The sequence below is a fragment of the Mastigoproctus giganteus genome, chromosome 11 (assembly GCF_048544385.1).
Source record: "Mastigoproctus giganteus isolate SK-2022 chromosome 11, ASM4854438v1, whole genome shotgun sequence".
Lineage (NCBI taxonomy): Eukaryota > Metazoa > Arthropoda > Arachnida > Uropygi > Thelyphonidae > Mastigoproctus > Mastigoproctus giganteus.
Window position 1 is genome coordinate 83376951 of NC_143585.1, and position 19915 is coordinate 83396865.

At 36.4% G+C, this 19915-nt stretch overlaps 1 protein-coding gene across 2 annotated transcripts in view; it reads left to right on the forward strand.

Moving 5' to 3' along the window:
- The window catches only part of LOC150078196 (uncharacterized), an 881600-nt gene that overhangs the window by 706891 nt on the left and 154794 nt on the right, over positions 1–19915 (forward strand). For both annotated transcript variants that reach the window (XM_090385307.1, XM_090385308.1), the window contains one exon: positions 12114–12230. In XM_090385307.1, coding sequence (XP_090241433.1) covers positions 12114–12230 — 117 coding nt within the window. The remainder of the gene's footprint in view (positions 1–12113; positions 12231–19915) is intronic.

Here is a 19915-nt window from a genome sequence, read left to right on the forward strand (position 1 = left end):
ATAATTGCCAACGTCACCATGATTAACAGTCGGGTGCAATTTTTCAATCTTGCCTCAGGCACAAAAATGACTCGGCACGGCCCTGTTATAAGACATGTACACATAGATGGTAATAATAATAAGCAAATTAAAAATACTATGAAACATTACCGGGACACTTACCATTAACAGACTTGGGTAATTTTGAAATTTTATTTAAAAATAAAATCCATTCTTCGGTTTTTATTTATTGAAAATAGATTAATAACTTTTTCATTCAAGTTTCATTTTTTGAAATAAAACTGAATGAAAAATTTGTTTTCAAATTTGAAAATAATATGTAAAGGTTTTATAATATCATATAAATATTACACAGGGTATCCTATTAGACCTATTGTCTCCTACAAAAATTTGGCCTTTGCATCCCTTGTGTAATATTTATATATTATAAAATGTCATATTTTACGTCTTATTTTCAAATTCAGTATAAAAAATTCAGAGCTACTTTTTAATAAATTAAAAGACAAAAAGTTAGATAATGATGATAAATTGTTTTCCCTAGATGTTGTCTCATTATACACTAATGTAGATGTTAACTATTCGCTTGATACACTATGAGATTTGATTAACAGTGATTCCATAATATTGAATAAAACCAAGTTGCCAAAAACTGAAATATTTTATTTAACCAGATTTCTCATTCAAGCCAATTACATTGATTTTCAATCGAACTTTTTTAGACAAATTTTTGGACTCCTGATGGGACTTAGCTTGAGTGGCCTTGTTGCGGAAATTTACCTTAACAATATTGAACAATTACATTTAAATCTGTATATTCCAAGTTAACATTTTATGGTAGGTACCTTGATGATATCCTGGTCATTTCTCATAAAGATATTGTAATTAATGTCATGGATTCGTTTGACAAAATTCATACGAGACACTTAAATTCACTTTAGAAGGTGAAAAACCGGGAGAGAAATCTATACATTTTCTTAATTTTACGTTAACTAGGGTCAACGATAACATACATTTTAAAATGTACTGCAAACCAACAAACACAGAAAAAATTTTACATTATTCAAGTTATCACCCTTTTACTTATAAAAGAAGTATCATTTTTAACCAATTGTATAATGCATACAGATCTAGTTCTGCACAGGAATCTCTTAATAATGAACTTAGGGAACTCTCTACAAGAACAGGGGATATACATTAGGTTCAATTGAGAGTATTCAGCGACAAATGAAACAAAATTCAGAATCGATTTCACTTAATAATAAAAACATTACACAAAAATACTTTATTAAAGTTCCTTATGTACAAAAAAGGTACCAACAATTCATTAGTATTTTTAAAAATTATATTTAAAATTGTTGCACAACCCATAAGTAAACTCCACACAGTATTGAAGATGAGGAAGAAAACTACAGTTGTTAATATGAAACATACCAACATAGTCTATAACATTGCGTGTGGGGAATGTAACGCTTTTTTATATTGGTTCTACCCAAAATTATCTTTCAATGTGAATATAACACCACCAGGCATCTGTGAGGGCAAAAAAGGATAGGTGCGTCTGAACTTTCTTTTCATGCCATCCATGAGAACCATATGTTTCTTTTTAATGAGGCAAGAGTAATTAATACACAGTATGAATATACAAAACTCCTAATAGCTGAAACACTTGAAATGAAGTTAAACCCTAACACTATAAACGTACGTAGACCATACACAATTTCGGACTCAATCTTTTCGCGGATGTGTAAATAACATTATTTGCATTGGTTAATAAAAATAATCTCATTGCAATACACTAAATTGAATCTTATTATTAGTATAAAAGAGAGTGGAGATTGTGAAGTGTCACTTTACTTCTTGTGAGCATGGACCACCCTGAAATAACTTAGTCCCTTATTAAGAAATTTAGTCTAAAATATTTTAGTAAATTTGACAATTGTCTTCAATTTCCAGTCCATTATTGCTGGATGGTTTAGTTTTTAGGGGATTGATTGTGCATTGGCTTCGCTTTCTCTTCCTTTTGGCAGTGAGTAGATTATGGAAATTGAATACAGGATTATTTTTAAGAAACCCCTATATATTAACAATTTTAAACCATAATATCATGTCATAAATTTAGTTTTATATAATGTATTAATTGGATTAATTTGATATGAGCATTGGACAAAACTTCCTATAAAAAGGTATGAGTTGATCTCTATATTTTACAAATAGTATTAAAGTAGGAAGGATTGAGCTTTATTGCTCTTGTATTTTTTGAAATTCAAATTTCATGCACTGTTCAAATTGGCACTGCTTACTCTGCAGTTCCTTTGACTCATTTTATCACCCCTAAAAACGCATATTGGCAACCTGCCAACTAGGCATTGACTCAACCACTGGGGCCAAAATATGGAGCTATGTAGCACACAGTTCCACCTACAGTTAAACTTCAAAGTTGAAAACGATTTCGTATTTTTATTCGTTTATTATTGAAATGATTATTGGAAATAGAGGATGAGTATACTACAAATGCGGGACCTGTTAATAAAAATACTCATTGCGTTGCATTGTTCTTCATAAAATTTCATATAACTCCATTGACTGTATATTTAGATTTAAAAAGCTGGAGGTGCTGCAGTTCCACAGTGCCTACCAATGAGTCACCCCTGGTGTGATCACTGCCAAATAGTGGTTCTTTTATCTGTAGATTCTTAATATATGAAAAAAGCACTGCTTATAATCAGATCAACAGTATTACTCTCTTATTGTCACTCTAACCTTCTGCTGTAGAAAACAGTCATCCAATAAATCCACAAAATTTTTGCTAGTGTGTGAGTGGCCAATTCTCAAGTTCCAGTTAATTTTAGCCAAGAACAAATTGGCAATGGTCCCACACTCTTCCTGTTTTCCTGACTTGGCCACCTGTGACTGAGTTCCTCAAATTGAAAATGCAATTAAAAAGATTGAGATTTGAAGACATCACTGAGATCCAAGCTGAATTGCAGAAAGTTTCATGATGCTGTCCAACAGCATCATGAACAAGGAGTTCCAGAGATGCTTCAATCAGTGAGAGAAGTGCTGTGATTGAAGTATATAAACTCTGGAGGAGACAGTACCAACATGCAACTAGCATAAGCCTAAATTAATTTTATTATCCTAGTCTCACACCTAATATGTGTGAAAATTAATCCCCTTTGTCTGCTTTCTTGGCCAGTAATTTTTCACAATCAACCTTTGCCAGGGTAACCATTGTTGGGAGGCAGATCATGATCTCAACCTAGGATGGATAGCTGGCAAAATCTATAACTTGTGAAAAGTTAGAATGGTAAAGTGAGGCTGTCAGTTGGAGCAGAGTCATGAAAGATAGCCTGAGATGGTATACAAATGTGGAGTTGACTAGTCAGGCTTGAGTATTCGTGTTAACTACTAAGTAGCATTGACAGGATATGTGGCTAGCTTCCAAACCTGGATTATTATTTGATGACAGTTGGCACTCTGCTGGCTTGGCATTTTAAACTGAAAGTACAACCAAGACTTTTACAGCCAAATATATCAATCTGAACAATCTGATTTGTGATAACCTGACTTCTCACAAATTAGACTGTGTGCTTACAAACCACTTTTTGAGATCTATAATTATACAGCCCATTTCAAGGTGATTAGGTCCACCTGAACTATTTCTAGCAGAATTATATATATACATGTGGTCACTGGGAGTCTCCCGACTAACCAGGTGAATCGAACATATGCTCTGTTTGAATGATTGCATCAACAGAAATAGAAATACTAGCTGCATAAGAGTTGACACTTCAGGTAACATTGAAAGCTGATCAAAGGAGATGATCAAACTCAGTGATATGATTAGCAATCTTGGATGTACAGTTGCTATGTGGCAAATTATGAGCATTTGAAAAAGCTACATAATTCCATTTCAGCTGAAGTCTGATTGTGATTTTTGACCTGTATGCAAATAATATGAAACTTGGCAAGCATTGAAAGTTTCAAAATTTTAGCTCTTTCTAAGCATCTTTCACGTAGCTTTCTCAGACATGGAACAAACACTGATGATCATGAAAGTAAGTGACTTTTTGTCTGTAACTTTCATAGTGTGTGGGGGGGGTGGATGTATCATTTCCAACACAGTCTGCCATCAGACTATGTTGACAGTAAGGTGAGTAGTTATAGAATTATCAAATATTTAGAAATATTTTCAGTTATAGAATACTACTGTATTCTATAACTGAAAAAAAAAATCATAAGAAAAAAGAATAGCACACCTGCAAATCAGATACCGATAAAATAGTTTGTGGATAGTCAGATATCCACCAAATCCACACAATTGTATATATTTTCATTTACACTTGTGAGAACAATATATGAGGTGAGTTTGAAAAGTTTTGGCTTGAATATGAAAGGGTAATGGTACAGTGTTAAAAATTTCTGTATTTAATGTATAATACTTCAAATAGTAACCTGCCAAGTTTCAGTAACGTCTTTTTTTTTTTTAATTTTTATAGGTCCTGAAGTCAACAAAGTTGTGTGAATGAGGAAAGAAGGACAAAATTGGTCACTGCACAGTTATCCAATATTTGAAAAAAGGGACTTACACCAAAGGCACTTCATGAGGATATGGTTACAACATTGGGGGAGGGTGCTCTTTCCTGTTCAATAGTTAAGGAGTGGGAAAGAGAGTTTAAATGATGGAGGGAGAGCCTGAAAGATGACCCATGTTGTGGGAGACCTGCAACATCCATCACTCCAGAAGTTGACATTGTGCATGATTTGATGACGAGTGATCAATGAGTGACAGTTCAGTCATTGCCAGTGTCTTGGGCATCTTATATAAACATCTGTACCACATAATAACAGAAATTCTCATTATGAAAAAGATGTCAGCACACGGGATCCCAAAGTTGTTGACAGCAGATCAAAAATATACAATAGTTGTCAAGTGAACATTTGCGTCATTTTCAAGCAGATCCAGCAAATTTCCTTGCAAGGTTTGTGATTATGGATGAGATGTGCGTCCATCATTTTCAGCCAGAGACAAAGGAGCAGTTCAAACAGTGGAAACAACTCTTCTTCCCCTCCAAAGAGAATCAGCTCGATTCCTTCTGCTGGCAAGGTTATGGCATTGATTTTTGGGACGCTGATGGAGTCTTACTAGTGGATTACCTTCAGAAAGCCAGCAGTCACAAACATATAATGCAGATCATTTGAGACATTTGCATAGAACCATCAAAAACAATTGCCAAAGAAAACTCAGCAAAGGAGTCTTGTTCCACCAGGACAACTTACCTGCTCACAAGTCTGCCATTGTTATGGCTGCACTGCATGAGTGCAGCTTTGAAATCTTGGACCATCCTCCATATTCACCAGCTCAAGCACCAATGAACTTTCACCTATTTCCTAATTTGAAAAAATACCTGGCTATCACCAATTTTCCCACCATTAGTGATGTTATTGCTGCAATGGATGCATTCCTGAAGGTCCAAGAGAAAAATTTCTTCGCAGCTGGAATCGGCACATTACAGTCGGTGGTAAAAGTGTATTGAATACAAAGGGAACTATGTTGAAAAGTAACGTGTTACCAGACTTCTCAAATAAACTCTTCATACTCAGGCCAAAACTTTTCAAATGCTTCTCATATAATTTGGTTGGTGTGTAAACCTGTTATTTAAGGTCTGCAGTAACAATGCCAGCCATTCTGTGCTTAACTCAAATCCAACAACATGTTTTCAGCATTGCAAGTGATAAAGCATATCCTGGAGCATGTCATTAACTCTTAGTTTTCCGAATGTTGATTAAGTCGGTAATGGTTATCCTTTAGGTTCTTCAATTGAGTGTGTATTTTTCACAGACTATATTTTAATGCAGAAAAATGCAAGGTCTTTAACTTGTGGAATAGCAACCCCAAAATAAATGACACGCTTGATAGGGTTGAATTAAAAACAGTAGAAGAAGAAAGGGATCAGGGAATTGTAATACAAGCAGATGTGCAGTTTTCTAAGCAGTGTAAACAGCAGCTAGAAAAAGCCATGGTGTTCTATTGATGATTTATCGAACATTACCCTGTAGAGATATGGAGGTCATAGTCCCATTGTATAAGACATTTGTAAGATCACGTTTGGAATACTGTGTTCCAGTATCAGACCACATCTGAAAAAAAAGACATTGAGCTCCTCGAAAGGGTCCAAAGACAAGCTTCTCGCATGGTGAGATTAGCAAATGGGCAACCATATCAGCAACAACTCCGAATATGTGGGCTACAGAGCTTGGCAACTAAGCACCTCAGAGGTGACCTGGTTGAGGTTTATTAGGCTCTGAGAGGGGTTAGTAAAATGAAGGCAGAATTTTCACTGTTATAGAGAATTCCAGAACTTGTGGGCATGAATTCAAATTACAGGGGAAGAAGTTTAGACTAGATTGTAGGAAGTTTTCTTTTAGCCAATGAGTCGTTGATCGCTGGAACAGGTTGCCTTCATTTGAAGTTGAGGCTGACAGTTTGAATAAATTCAAAGGATTTGCTGAATATATATATATTCAGCAAATCATTTATATATATATATTTTTTTTTTTTTCTGGCAAGTGCAGCAAAAGCCTCTAGCTTCCTTGAACTCTATGGCCATTACTATTGTTATTAACATACACCAACATTCATGCAATGTAGCTGCACCTTGTGTACTGTATGTGGGTTTTTCATTATCCATATTTTCATGGCTTGACTGTGAATATCCACTTGAGTGGAACCATGATATGATCTATTATTTCCACTGCTATGTGTTACATGAACCCACTTAGAGTATGCAATATGTTTTCTGTTTTGTCCTTTCTAACCACGTACAGGCAAAAATTTCACCCCTTAATAGCTTTTCAGCAGGAACTATATTTGTAAATTACACAGTCAGTCCCACACAATTTTTTAATCAGCTATCATACATATGATGTACCTTGATAACTTATGTATCTTAAATTTATTGTTTATGTTCCTATCTAATATTTGTAGTAGCAAATGATACAAGAAAGCAAGCTTATACAGCATCAGCAAAACGAAACAAAAAAAAATCCATTTCACCTATCCTTCCCCTCCAATAGTTCGTCTAGTTCTTCCTTGAATTTATTCAAACTATCCCCTTCCACAATAACAGATGGGAGCTTGTTCCAGAAATTATTATTATTATTATTAGCCATATGGTGCAAGGAAGCCTGAGGCTTATGCTGCACCAGCCAAAAAAAAAAAAAAAAAAAAGAGAGAGTGGGGGGGGGAGAAAAAGTAGAAGGGAATCAACAAGAAAGAGAAGAATGATGATATCCAGCTCAGGACCCTGGGTTTGCCAAGCCCATACTCACCAGATGTGAATCCCTGGGCACCCATTGGCTGAAGGCAAACTTCTGCACATCTATTCTCCAACCATCCTTCCTCAGCTTGAATTTATCATCCCTCTTTTGCATAATTTGAGTATTTGAATTTGAAATATTGCTCTACAGTAAAGTATCTATATTGTAAAATTAACGCCATGACTTATTCAGGAAATGAACATCATATACACTTTGTACACCGTATGAGATATAATTAAAATGATGCCAGTTTATCTACTTTGATAGTTTCACTATGTACAGATATGATGCAATGGTACTAACATGTCTGCTAGTGAAACTTCCACATAGTTTCAGGCTTTAGCCCAAAAAATTGCCTTAGTCTATACTATTGCACACCATCAGGCATCTCTCATATTTGGAGTTATACTTCATAACTGAGTTGTCGCTATTGCAACACCAGGGTACCTACCCACCCACCTAAGAGAGATCAATGAGCCTTGAAACAGTGCCATCTTGGGTGGTAGTATCCGCCATGGTGGAACCCATGTTTAGTCTCTAGAGCTAAGTTCCGGCCAACCCTTCCCTATCTCTTCCATCATGCAGTATGATTGATGATTTTTGAGGTTATGATGAATGTCGTGGCGAGATCCAATATTCCTTACATTTCGAGGGTACAGCTCTAAAACGGTGTTCGCAGGCCGGCCGCTAGTTAGTACACCGGACTGAACCTATTGGTAACTCTCTAGGAAGCTTCCGGATCAGCTAGTGTATAATCTTGCTACCTCTACTCTGCCAGATAGTGACTGGAGGGAGTCCGAGTAGTGTGTATGCGGGGAGCATTGTCGAGGCCACGTTATGTCAAGGATCTGGGTATATTCTTACCACATGTACGCCATATCCAAAAATTTCATTACATCATACAGCATGTCCCACCCACTTTTTCTTACTATTGAATACACCATGAATTGTCAAAATAATAGAGCAAGCTTATCTGCGAAAAGATCTAAACCTCCCAAGGACTTCCTAATTCATCTCACAAATATACGTGGTCTCAATTCTAATCTCAACGATGTCCATTTCCACTTGCAGTCTTCCAAACCCCATGTACTTTTTCTGACTGAATCTCAGTTATCAGTTGATTCAACTACTGCTCATCTCAGATGTCCAAATTATTTGCTGTATGATTCCTTTCGCCTCAAAGGTGGTACTTGTGCATATGTCCGTTCTGATATTCCCTGTCAGAGACTTGGCAATTTGGAATCTCCTCTCTTTGATCTTCTCTGGCTCAAAATCTCTCTGCCTCATTGTGTAAAATTCATCTGTTGTCTCTACCGTTCTCCCAACTCCACTAATCACTTGGAGCTCTTTGACTTCCTCTCTTTGCAACTTGACTTTCTCCAGTCCAACTTTCCTAACAGTGAGGTAATTTTCCTTGGTGATTTTAACGTTCACAACTCCAGCTGGCTTCCGTTTTCTAGTCACACCGACCCAGCAGGTCGAGATGCTGAGGCTTTTGCAATTACTAATGACCTAGCACAGATTGTTCATTTACCTACAAGAATACCAGACAATCCTAATCATACAGCCAATACGCTTGATCTTTTTCTCACAAACAACCCTTCTAAGTACAAGGTTGAAGTGAGAGGTCCTTTAGGCACTTCAGATCACAACTTGGTGATTGCCTCTTCTCCAATGGAACCTCTATCTCATGGCTATTCCCAACCTCGTATTGTTTGGCATTACAAGAATGCAAAATGGGATGACCTGCGAGACTTCTTTTCTTCTTTTCCTTGGTCTGATTACTGTTTCCAAACTTCTGATGTCAACGTTTGCTCAGATCGTGTCAGTGAAATTATTCTTGCAGGAATGGAATCCTTTATCCCACACTCCACTTTAAAATCTCGTCCTTTATCTAAACCTTGGTTTTCCAATAAATGTGCTAAGGCTGTCCAAGAGAAGAACATTGCATATCGTAATTGGCTTGTTTCCAATTCTTCAGTTTCATTTTCTGCCTACACCAAAGCTCGCAACAATTGTAAAGCAGTTATTAATCAATCCAAACTAGAGTTTGAACAGGCTAAGAGTAGAAAACTTGCTTCTTGCCCTAATAGCAGCCGAGCATTCTGGTCTCTTGCCAAAGCTATTGGCCGCAACTTTTGCCCATCTCTGCTCCCACCTCTGTCCAAACCAGATGGTTCAGTTGTCACTTCAGCCAAGGATAAAGCTGACCTGCTAGCATCCCATTTTTCTTTGAGCTCATGTATTAATGATCTTGGTAAAACACCTCCCACCATTCCTAACACGCTCCATTCAATGCCTCCTGTGGTCTTCCTTCAAAAGGATATCAGAAGGATTTTGATGAATCTTGATGCTACGAAAGCTCCAGGTCCTGATGGTATTTCTCCACTTGTTCTCAAAACCTGTGCTCCTGAACTTACTCCTATTCTTTGCCGCCTTTTTTCACTTTCTTATTCCAAAGGTGTTTTTCCTTCTGCTTGGAAATTTGCTCATATCCAGCCAATTCCTAAAAAGGGTGACAAATCCCTCCCATCCAATTATCGTCCCATTGCAATTACTTCTACTCTTTCTAAAGTAATGGAGAAATCAATTAACCGCCAACTCTTAAACTACCTAGAAACCTTCCGTCTGATCAACGATCGCCAGTATGGATTCCGTCAGTGTCGATCCACTGGTGATATTCTGGCTTATGTTACCCATTTATGGACTAATTCAATGGAAAGGTTCGGTGAAACACAAGTAGTTGCTCTTGACATCTCAAAGGCTTTTGATCGTGTTTGGCATAAAGGTCTTCTAAACAAGCTTCCATCTTATGGTTTGCCAACTGTTTTTAGTAATTGGTTATCCAGTTTTCTCTCTGATCGCTCACTGAGGGTGATGGTAGATGACTCTCTGTCTTCTAACTTCTCCACTAATGCCGGTGTCCCCCAAGGTTCAGTTCTTTCCCCCACTCTTTTCCTCTTGTATATCAATGACCTTCTTCCATTGACTGGAAATCCTATCCATAGTTTTGCCGATGATAGCACATTGCATTCAACTTTCCATTTTGAGAAACCTTGTCCAGCTCAATCAGCTTCAAGTTTTCGAAAATCTGCTGCCAATTCCTTAAATGCCGATCTTCAGGTAATTCTCCAGTGGGGCAAAGACAACTTAGTTGATTTCAACCCTTCTAAAACTCAGTCTTGTCTTATATCTCGCAAAAAGGATTCTTCTGCTCCTATGCTTATCTTTAGTGACACTCCCATTTCTAGGCAAAATGATATATCTCTTTTGGGGATTACCCTGACTTCTAATCTCTCTTGGCACAAGCACATTACAAATATTGCTTCCTCTGCATCTAAAAAACTTGGTTTTCTCTTTCGCTCTCGGCGTTACTTTTCTTCCAAACAGCTGCTCACTCTGTATAAATCGCAAATCCGCCCTGCCATGGAATATTGTTCCCACATCTGGGGTGGTGCCCCCAAAACCTCTCTCAGGCTTCTTGATTCCATTCAGAAGAGGGCAGTTAGGTTAATTAATGATTCATCTCTAACAGAGTCTCTCCACTCGCTGTCTCATAGACGCACTGTTTCTGCTGCATGCCTCTTCTACAGATACTTCCATGGGCACTGTTCTTCTGAATTGGCTTCTATAATTCCCGCTCTCTCTTTCAAAACAGTCCGAACACGTGCCGCCACCAGCCAACATCCATTTACTGTCCAACTTCAAACCCACAGAACCAACTTTTCATCTTCCTCATTTATTCATTCAACTGCCGTTTTCTGGAACAACCTTCCTTCATACGTATTTCCTGAAAATTACAATCTACAGAAGTTCAAGTCCAATATCAACAAATATCTTCTTTCGTCTTCTCAACCTCCAACCCAAGCACGGTACTAAGTACTATAGGTTCTAATACCTCTCGTGTTTGGGGTTCTCATAAAAAAAAAAAAATAAATAAATAAATAAATAAAAATTGTTTGTTTATAATCTAGCTTAAGCACATTGTCAAAGGAATTCACAAGATACGATATAAGAAACAGCACTGTATTTAGCAGTCACACCGGGCTTGAAACTTACTCAAAGTGCATGTACTTATGTACCCTCATACCTGACCACTCAGTTATGGCAACCTAGAGTATGCAATTGTATAGGTTTGGCAACTTTAAAAATGCCATTCCATGTATATTTGAACTGTTTCAGTGTTATCATTTATAGTAAATCATCACAGAAAAATGCTATTATTGCTTGAGCCTGTATACTTTTTATATGTAACTGTTGATAGAAATGAAAGGAATACCATTTTATGAAAAAAAAAATAATTTCCTTTCTTCTTTTAGACAACCACTATTTTATTAGAGCAAAACTTTTTCCCCAACAACAGTGTATATACACATCAAAAATTAAATATTTTGTTATTTTGTTTTCTTTTGAATGTATCAACACATAATTTTATAAATTTAAAATACTTAGTTTCTTCTTGCTAATCTGAATAACCTCAATTAACAAAATGTATTATTATTATTATTATTATCAAATTTAACTGTTGAATGAATCACAGGAGGGAAATATTTCCTTCTTGTGCTTTGTACGTATATCTGCTAAATTTTGTCGGTTAAAAAGTGTTACTACTTTCTGTTCTGGCAGCAGTTACCATGAGTATATCAATTGTACCAATATTTTAAAAGTTATAAAAAATTTAAAATATTTATTTAAAGTGTAAATAAAAACATGCAAATGCTTTATCGTTATTTCAAGTTTTAATGCTCAGCATGGAGTATCCTTACTATCATGGAAATTTACATCTATTTCAGAGTCCCAAAGCAACAGCACTTACACAGGCTTATCATAGATACACACTGAACTATATCAATGCCCTTAATTACCTGGAGACTCTCAGGAGGCAGGTCGAATTCAATGAATTTGAAAAGGTAATGTCTTTTTCTCTTCTTCATAGTTATTCTTCATTTTAAGCTATTTGAAATATAGTTGATAAAAAAAAAAAAATTAAAGGGTTAAAAATAAAATTAAAGGATAAAAGGATTAAAGAGTGTTTGAAATACTGTAATCACAAAATGAAAAAATCTAAAATAATAGTTATGAAATGAAGCTGACTTTTTTTTTTATTATTTGCTTTCAATACTAAATGATTGGGGCTTAGAGGGGAATAGGCATTCTGTGTGTTATCAGACACTCGGTCTAAAACACTGATGGATCCAATATCTTTCTATTTCAGAAAATTTAGGAGAAGTCTGGTTGGTCTACCTCCCTAAAATCCACTCATGCACACCTTCTCGATGATAAGCTCTATTACGTCACTTAGGTGGCAATGAACATGTAGAGTGGTTCTCTTCAAGACGCCTGGTCAGTGTGAAGAGAAAAAGACCAAACCCTCCAGCACATGACAGCATGACAAAACAAATGGCCCTCAGTCCCCAGCAGCTTTCACTCCACCTCTTACGGCAGCGAGAGGATCAGAGTGGAAGCAGAAGGTGCTAAGAATCTCTGGGTACGACCAGGCTGCCATGCATGGAAACTGAACTTGGTCTGTTACAATGTAAAATTGCTTATCGGTGAAGATAGGATATTACAGCTGGAAAAGGAATTAGAAAATGTGAATTGGAATATCATTGGCTTGGCTGAAAGGAGAAGAAGAAATGAATTGCTTATAAGTTTATCAAGTGGAAATCTGCTGTACACAATGGAAACAGTTAAAGGAGCAAAGGTGGAGTTGGCTTTCTGGTCCATAAAGATATAAAAAAAAAACAACATTTTAGGATTCAAAAGTACATCACCAAGGGTGTTAAGACTACTACTCAGGATTTCTAAGAGGTACAAGCTGAAGGTTATAATGATTTATGCACCAACATCAAGACATGATGATGAAGAGGTTGAAGAAATGTACACCGAAATTGAATCTTCTAGATGAGCAGAAAACCCACTACACTATCATTATGGTGGACTTAAATTATTAACAGCCATATGGTGCAAGGAAGCCTGAGGCTTATGCTGCACCAGGAAAAAAAAAAAAAAAAAAAGTTCCCGAGTTACCCTGAGAGAGAGAGAGAGAGAGAGAGAGAGAGAGAGAGAGAGAGTGTGTCAAAAGTAGAAGGGAATCACCATGAAAGAGAAGAATGATGATATCCAGCTCAGGACCCTGGATATGCCAAGCCCATACTCACCAGATGTGAGCCCCCGGGAATGCTAAGGTTGGAAGGAGACAAAACAGTACATAAAGGGAAACTATACGAAATTTTGAAAAATTGGTGAAAGAAATGAAAGAATTTGCAGAATTTTGAGGAACGTCAGTAGTGAACAATTTTTTCAAAAAAAGGGTGAACAGAAAGTGGACATGGAAGAGCCCAAACAGATTAACAACTAATGAAATCGACTTCATCCTCACTGACAGAAGATATATCACGAATGATGTTGCTGTCCTGAACAAGGTAAATGTTGGAAGTGATCACAGAATGGTAAGATGCACACTTGATATAGCTGTAAGAAAACAAAGGAAAAAACTGACTCGAGTAAATAATACGAAGGTCTTTGAGATAATAGAAGAGGATAAAAAGCAGTATGTACTGGAACTTAAGAACAAATTTGAGCTTCTACAGACTGTTCAGGACCAAGGTATCGACGAGGAATATTACAACTTTCTGAAAGTGATAAAACCCAAGAAACCTATAGGGAAAAATAAATCCAAAGAAGAAAAAATTAGTCAAGAAACACTTGTTATGGTGAACCGAAGGCAAAAAATGAAGAGCAAGATAAACACTGACAAGGAGAAAATTGAGTACACTGAGTTATGCAAAGCCATTAGAAAGAGACTCAGAGAGGACATAAGAAGATTTAACACAAGAGAAGTAGAACAAGCATTAAGGGAAAACAAAGGACTTAAATCACCGATATCCTTCCTGATGAGGTAGAACATGCACTGAAGAAAATGAAGAATCAGAAAGATCCGGGGGAAGATGAAGTTACTGTAGAGTTGTTAAAATTGGGAGGAAGAGATATGACACAGAAACTGGCAAGACTCTTCACAAAATGCATTAGAAAAGGTATGACACCTAAGGAGTGGAATAATGCAATTATAGTTCTGCTGCATAAGAAAGGAGATAAATTGGAAATTATAGACCAATTACTATGTTATCTCACTTCTACAAGTTGTTCACAAGGGTCATTACTAACAGATTAAAAAGAATACTTGATGAGAATCAGTCGAAAGAGCAAGCTAGCTCTTTCGATTGATAGATTGATAGCAAGCTAGGACAGGATTCTCAACTATGGATCACCTTCATGTAATATCACAGCTAATGGAGAAAGCAAATGAATATAAAACACCATTATGCCTGGCATTTGTGGATTATGAAAAGGCATTTGACTCCATACAGCATAAGGCAATTTTCAGGCACTGGAAAGACAAGGCATAAATACTCCATGTACCGTGGATTCGGTTATTTGGGCCACCGGTTAATCGGGGCAGCATTTGGGGCAAATTGTAAAAAACAGAACCCAATCGAGAAAATAGCCAGCGTTTACTTCACTTAATGGACAACATGCTGTATAACTGGGGCAGGAGACCGCAGCACTGGAGATTACCCTACGATTGTCTCCGACTGTACCACGTAGTTCGGTCAGATTTCTGGAGGTCACAACCATAAAACAATAAAAACAATTAGCAGTCACCTGTTTATTGGGCTTTTCTGTTAGCGCAATCTTTCATAAATGGATAGTAAACTCGATCTTATTGAATTTGCAATAATACTGACAGCTGGAATTCTGTGGTAAAAATGTGTTTACACTTCCATGAAATCTTGAATCATATAAAAAAAATAAATTTTCGGAATCTTCTCTTCATTCCTATTTTTAAAGCTTCATAACTTGTTACTCCGTTCTCACTTGCGCATATCGTGTTACTTGCAATTTGTGTGTGCCGTGTTCTTTGTTATTGATTGCTTATCTTTTTACTGTTTTAAATTTTAACATCCACCTACAAATGTCAGTGAACAGAAATGTCAACTAGTTAGTATGTACATATTACAGTACGTATTAATTATTCCGATTATCACGTATATTCTTCCGATTATCATGCATATTCTTCTGATTTTCACGTATCATTTAATTGGTAAGGTAATAAAGAGTAAATTTGTGCGTAATATATCTTTACTTTTATAACCTGTGGATAATATTCCTCCTATTTTCGCTAATTAAAATCGCTGTTTAATAGAATTAAAATTCAATTCACAAACATGATCACAATGACCAGCGCTTACTACACATCGTATAGTGAACGGTACTTTACTGTGGTGAGTCCATCGTAACGTGATTTGAGTGTACGGTGAACCAATTGTACAGCAGGGGTCCATTGTATTTTTAACTATTTACGTGAAACTTTGGATAATTGGAGCAGCTGCTTAATCGGGCCAAAATGCACTAGTCCCAATGTGTCCCAAATAACCGGAATTGACTGTATTATGATTTTGAAGAAAATATATGAGAACGCTACTTCCTTTATTAGACTAGACAAAGACAATAGCAAATTTAAAATTAAGAAAGGAGTTTGGCAAGGAGACACAATATCTTTGAAGTTGTTTACTGCTGCCCTTGAGGAAGCTTTCAGAAGATTAGACTGGTCACAGAAAGGAGTCAATGTGAAAGGAGAGTAAACCATTTACGATTGCAGATGACATCGTAGTCATAAGCCACGATCCCAAAGAATTAGAGGAAAATCTTAATCAGTTATGCAGAGTTAGTAAGGATTTTGGACTAAAGATGAATGTGGCTAAAACAAAAGTAATGATGAACAAGTATGCCACAGAAAGGGATATAATCGTTGAAGGAGCAGTAATTGAAAAGGTGGATCCATATACTTATCTCAGACAAGTCATTAGCTGTAATAATGATAAATGGCTGGAAGTCGAGAGAAGAATAAATTTTGGATGGATAGCATTCAGGAAATATAGTCACATACTGAGGAGCAATATCCCAATTTGTCTGAAACATAAAATAATGAACCAATGTATACTCCCCACCATGACTTATAGAAGTGAAACTTGTTTCACTTCTATAAGTCATGGTGGGGAGTATACATTGGTTCATTATTTTATGCTTCAGAGTATACATTGGTGGGGAGTATACATTCACCAAAAGAATGGAAGAGAAGCTGAGAACTACACAGCAAAGAAATGAACGAATTATATTGGGAATCGGACTGTTAGATAAGAAGAGAAACACGTGGATTAGGCAGCAAACTCAAGTAAAAGACATTCTTATCAAAACTAAAGAACTCAAATGGTCTTGGGCAGGACACATAGCTTGAAGACATGATGACAGATGGACTAAGAAAATAACAGGATGGTACCCAATAGGAGCTAGAAGAAAACCTGGAAGATAACAACAGAGATGGAGAGATGAAATTCATGAGTTCATGGGTAGTAAATGGATGACCATTGCAAAAACAGAAGGAACTAGAAAATTGCTGGAGAAGCCTTCATCCTGCAGTGGATTGAAAATGCTGATGATGATGATGACTAAATGATTTGATAATACAAGTCGTTTCCTCCACTGAAAAAAAAAAAAAAAAAAACCCTTATAAAGATACTTATCTTTTTTTTAAGTGGTATAAACGCCTCATAATAACATGTTTTATGACATAATAACCTTAATGTTTTTTTACTCATAGTGTGAAATGCCACTGTGTTGCCCATTGTGTCATTTCCTGAATGAAATGTTTAATTCCATAATAAATCGGTTCACAATCGATAATCTATTATTGTAACCTGTGGGTAATTAAATTTTGCATCCTTCAAATATGAATGGGAGGAAGAAACTAATTTGAATGTGCATGCTAGTATATATATTTTTTTAAATCTGAAAATCCTAATGTTTTTCTCTCTCAATTGAAAATATGTCCTTTGGGCATTGATTGGTTGCTGCAACATATTTATTAATGAACTGCAAAGAAATACTAAAGAAGTGCCTAACACTTTCCCCATTTACTATTTGCAGCTCTTTCTTCAAGCCATTTAAAAATTAAATTTATTCACAAATTTTAAAGAAAACATTAGCATTTGTGCTACAGATTCATAAATTATAATAGTCTTATTCCACTGAGAGCCCAGGTTGATATGGCAGATTAAAAATGCAACAAAACAAAATTTGGGTCCTAGACAGATAAAACAGTTTAGTATCTGACTTTGATCAACTGAGCATCTGACTTTGAGCAACCAATTATCAGAAATCATTGCAATGTATATGTTTGCGGAGAATTACAGTTTAGTTATCAATATCCACGTTTGTTTGTTTGTTTTTTTTTTTTTGTTGATATCAGACTTGAACTTCTGTAGATTGCAAATTTTCAGGAAACAGGAGATTGTTCCATAAAACAGAAGTTGAATGAATAAATTAGGAAGAAGAAAAGTTGGTTCTGTGAGTGAAAAGTTGGACAGTAAAAGGATGTTGACTGGTTGCAGCATGTGTTTGGACTGCTTTAGAAAAGAGAGCAGGAAATTAGAAGCCAATTCCAAAGAACTGTGCCCGAGGAAGCATCTATAGAAAATGCATGCAGCAGAAACAGAATGTCTATGAGACAGATTGGAGAAACTCTGTTAGAGATGGGTCATAAATTAACCTAACTGCCCTCTTTTTAATGGAATCCAGAAGTCTGAAAGTGGTTTTGGGGGCACTGCCCCAAATGTGGAAACAATATTCCATGATAACAGCTGTACAGAGAAACAGCTGTTTGGAAGAAAAGTAATACTAAGAGTGAAACAGAAAAGCCATTTTTTTGGTTGCAGAGGAAGCAATATTTGTAATGTGCTTATGCTAAGAGAAATTAGAAGTCAGGATAATCCCCACTAGAGATATATGATCGTGTCTAGAAATTGGAATGTCATCGAAGATAAGCATAGGAGCAGAAGAATCCTTTTTGCAAGATATAAGACAGGTCTTATATCTTGCAAAAAGTATGTAGTGAATATTCGAGAAGTTGAAGCTGTTTGTGCAGGACAAGGTTTCTCAAACTGGAAGGTGGAATTCAACGTGTTATCATCAGCAAAACTATGGATAGGTTTTCTGGTAAGTGGGAGAAAGAACTGATCCTTGGGGAGCACCAGCATTAGTGGAGAAGTTAGAAGACAGCAAGCCATCTACCATCACCTGCAGTGAAAGAGAGAACTGGATACTCAATTTCAAAAAAAAAAAAAAAAAAAAAACAGTTGGCAAACCATAAAATGGAGGCTTATTCAGAATACCTTTATGCCAGACACAATCAGAAGCCTTTGAAATGTCAAGAACAACTGCTTGAGTTTCATCAAACTTTTTCCATTGAATTTGTCCATATATTGGTAACATAAGCCAGAATATCACCAGTGGATCAACACTGATGGAATCCATACTGGCGATCGTTGATCAGATGGAAGGTTTCTACATAGTTTAATATTATTATTATTATTATTATTATTATTAGTGATATGGTGCCAGGATACCTGAGGCTTATGATGCACGAGCCAAAAAAAAAAAAAAAAAACGTTTGAGTTACCCTGAGAGAGAGAGAGAGAGAGAGAGAGAGAGAGAGAGAGAGAGAGAGAGAGAAGCAGAAGGGAATCACCAAGAAAGAGAAGGATGATATCCAGCTCAGGACCCTGGGTGTGCCAAGCCCATACTCACCAGATGTGAGCCCCTGGGGTAAAAGTTGCCACTTAATTGATTTCTCCATTACTTTAGAAAGATTAGAAGTAAGGTTGATGGGATGGTAGGGATTTGTCACCCTTTTTAGGAACTGGCTGGATATGAGCAAATTTTCAAGCAGAAGGAAAAACACCTTTAGAATAAGAAAGTGAAAAAAAGGTGACACAGAACAGGAGTAAGTTCAGTTTTGAGAACAAGTGGAGAAATACCATCATGAACTGGAGCTTTCCTCCTACCTAGGGTAGGCACATTATAGCATAAGCTGCTCTTGCGCCAATAGCTTTTAAATAATAACAACAACAACTGGAGCTTTCTTAGTATCAAGATTGTTCAGAATCCTTCTGACATCCTTTTGATGGAAGACCACAAATGGCATTGAATGGAATGTACTGGGAATGGTGTTAGGTGGTTTACCAAGATCATCAATATATGAGTTGGAAGAAAAATAGGATGCTGATTGCTAGGTCTTTATCTTTGGCTGAAGTGGCAGAAGAACCATCTGGTTTTGAAAGAGGTGGAAATAGAGATGGGCAAAAGTTGTGGCTAATAGCTTGGGCAAGAAATAAGAAGCAAGTTTTCTACTTTTAGACTGTTCAAAATATAGGTTGAGCTGATTAATAAGTGCTTTATAATTGCTGCGAGCTTTGGTATAAGCAGAAAATGAACCTGGAGATTTGGATACAAGCCAATTGCAATATGCAACATTATTCTCTTGAATAGCCTTAGCACATTTATTGGAAAACCAAGGTTTAGATAAAGGATGAGATTTTAAGGTGGAATGTGGAATAAAGGATTCCATCCCTACAAGAATAATTTCGCTGACATGATATGAGCAAATGTTAACATTAGAAAATTTCAAACAGTAATTCAACCAAGGAAAAGAAGAAAAGAAATCTTGCAAATCATCCCCTTTTGCATTCTTGTAATA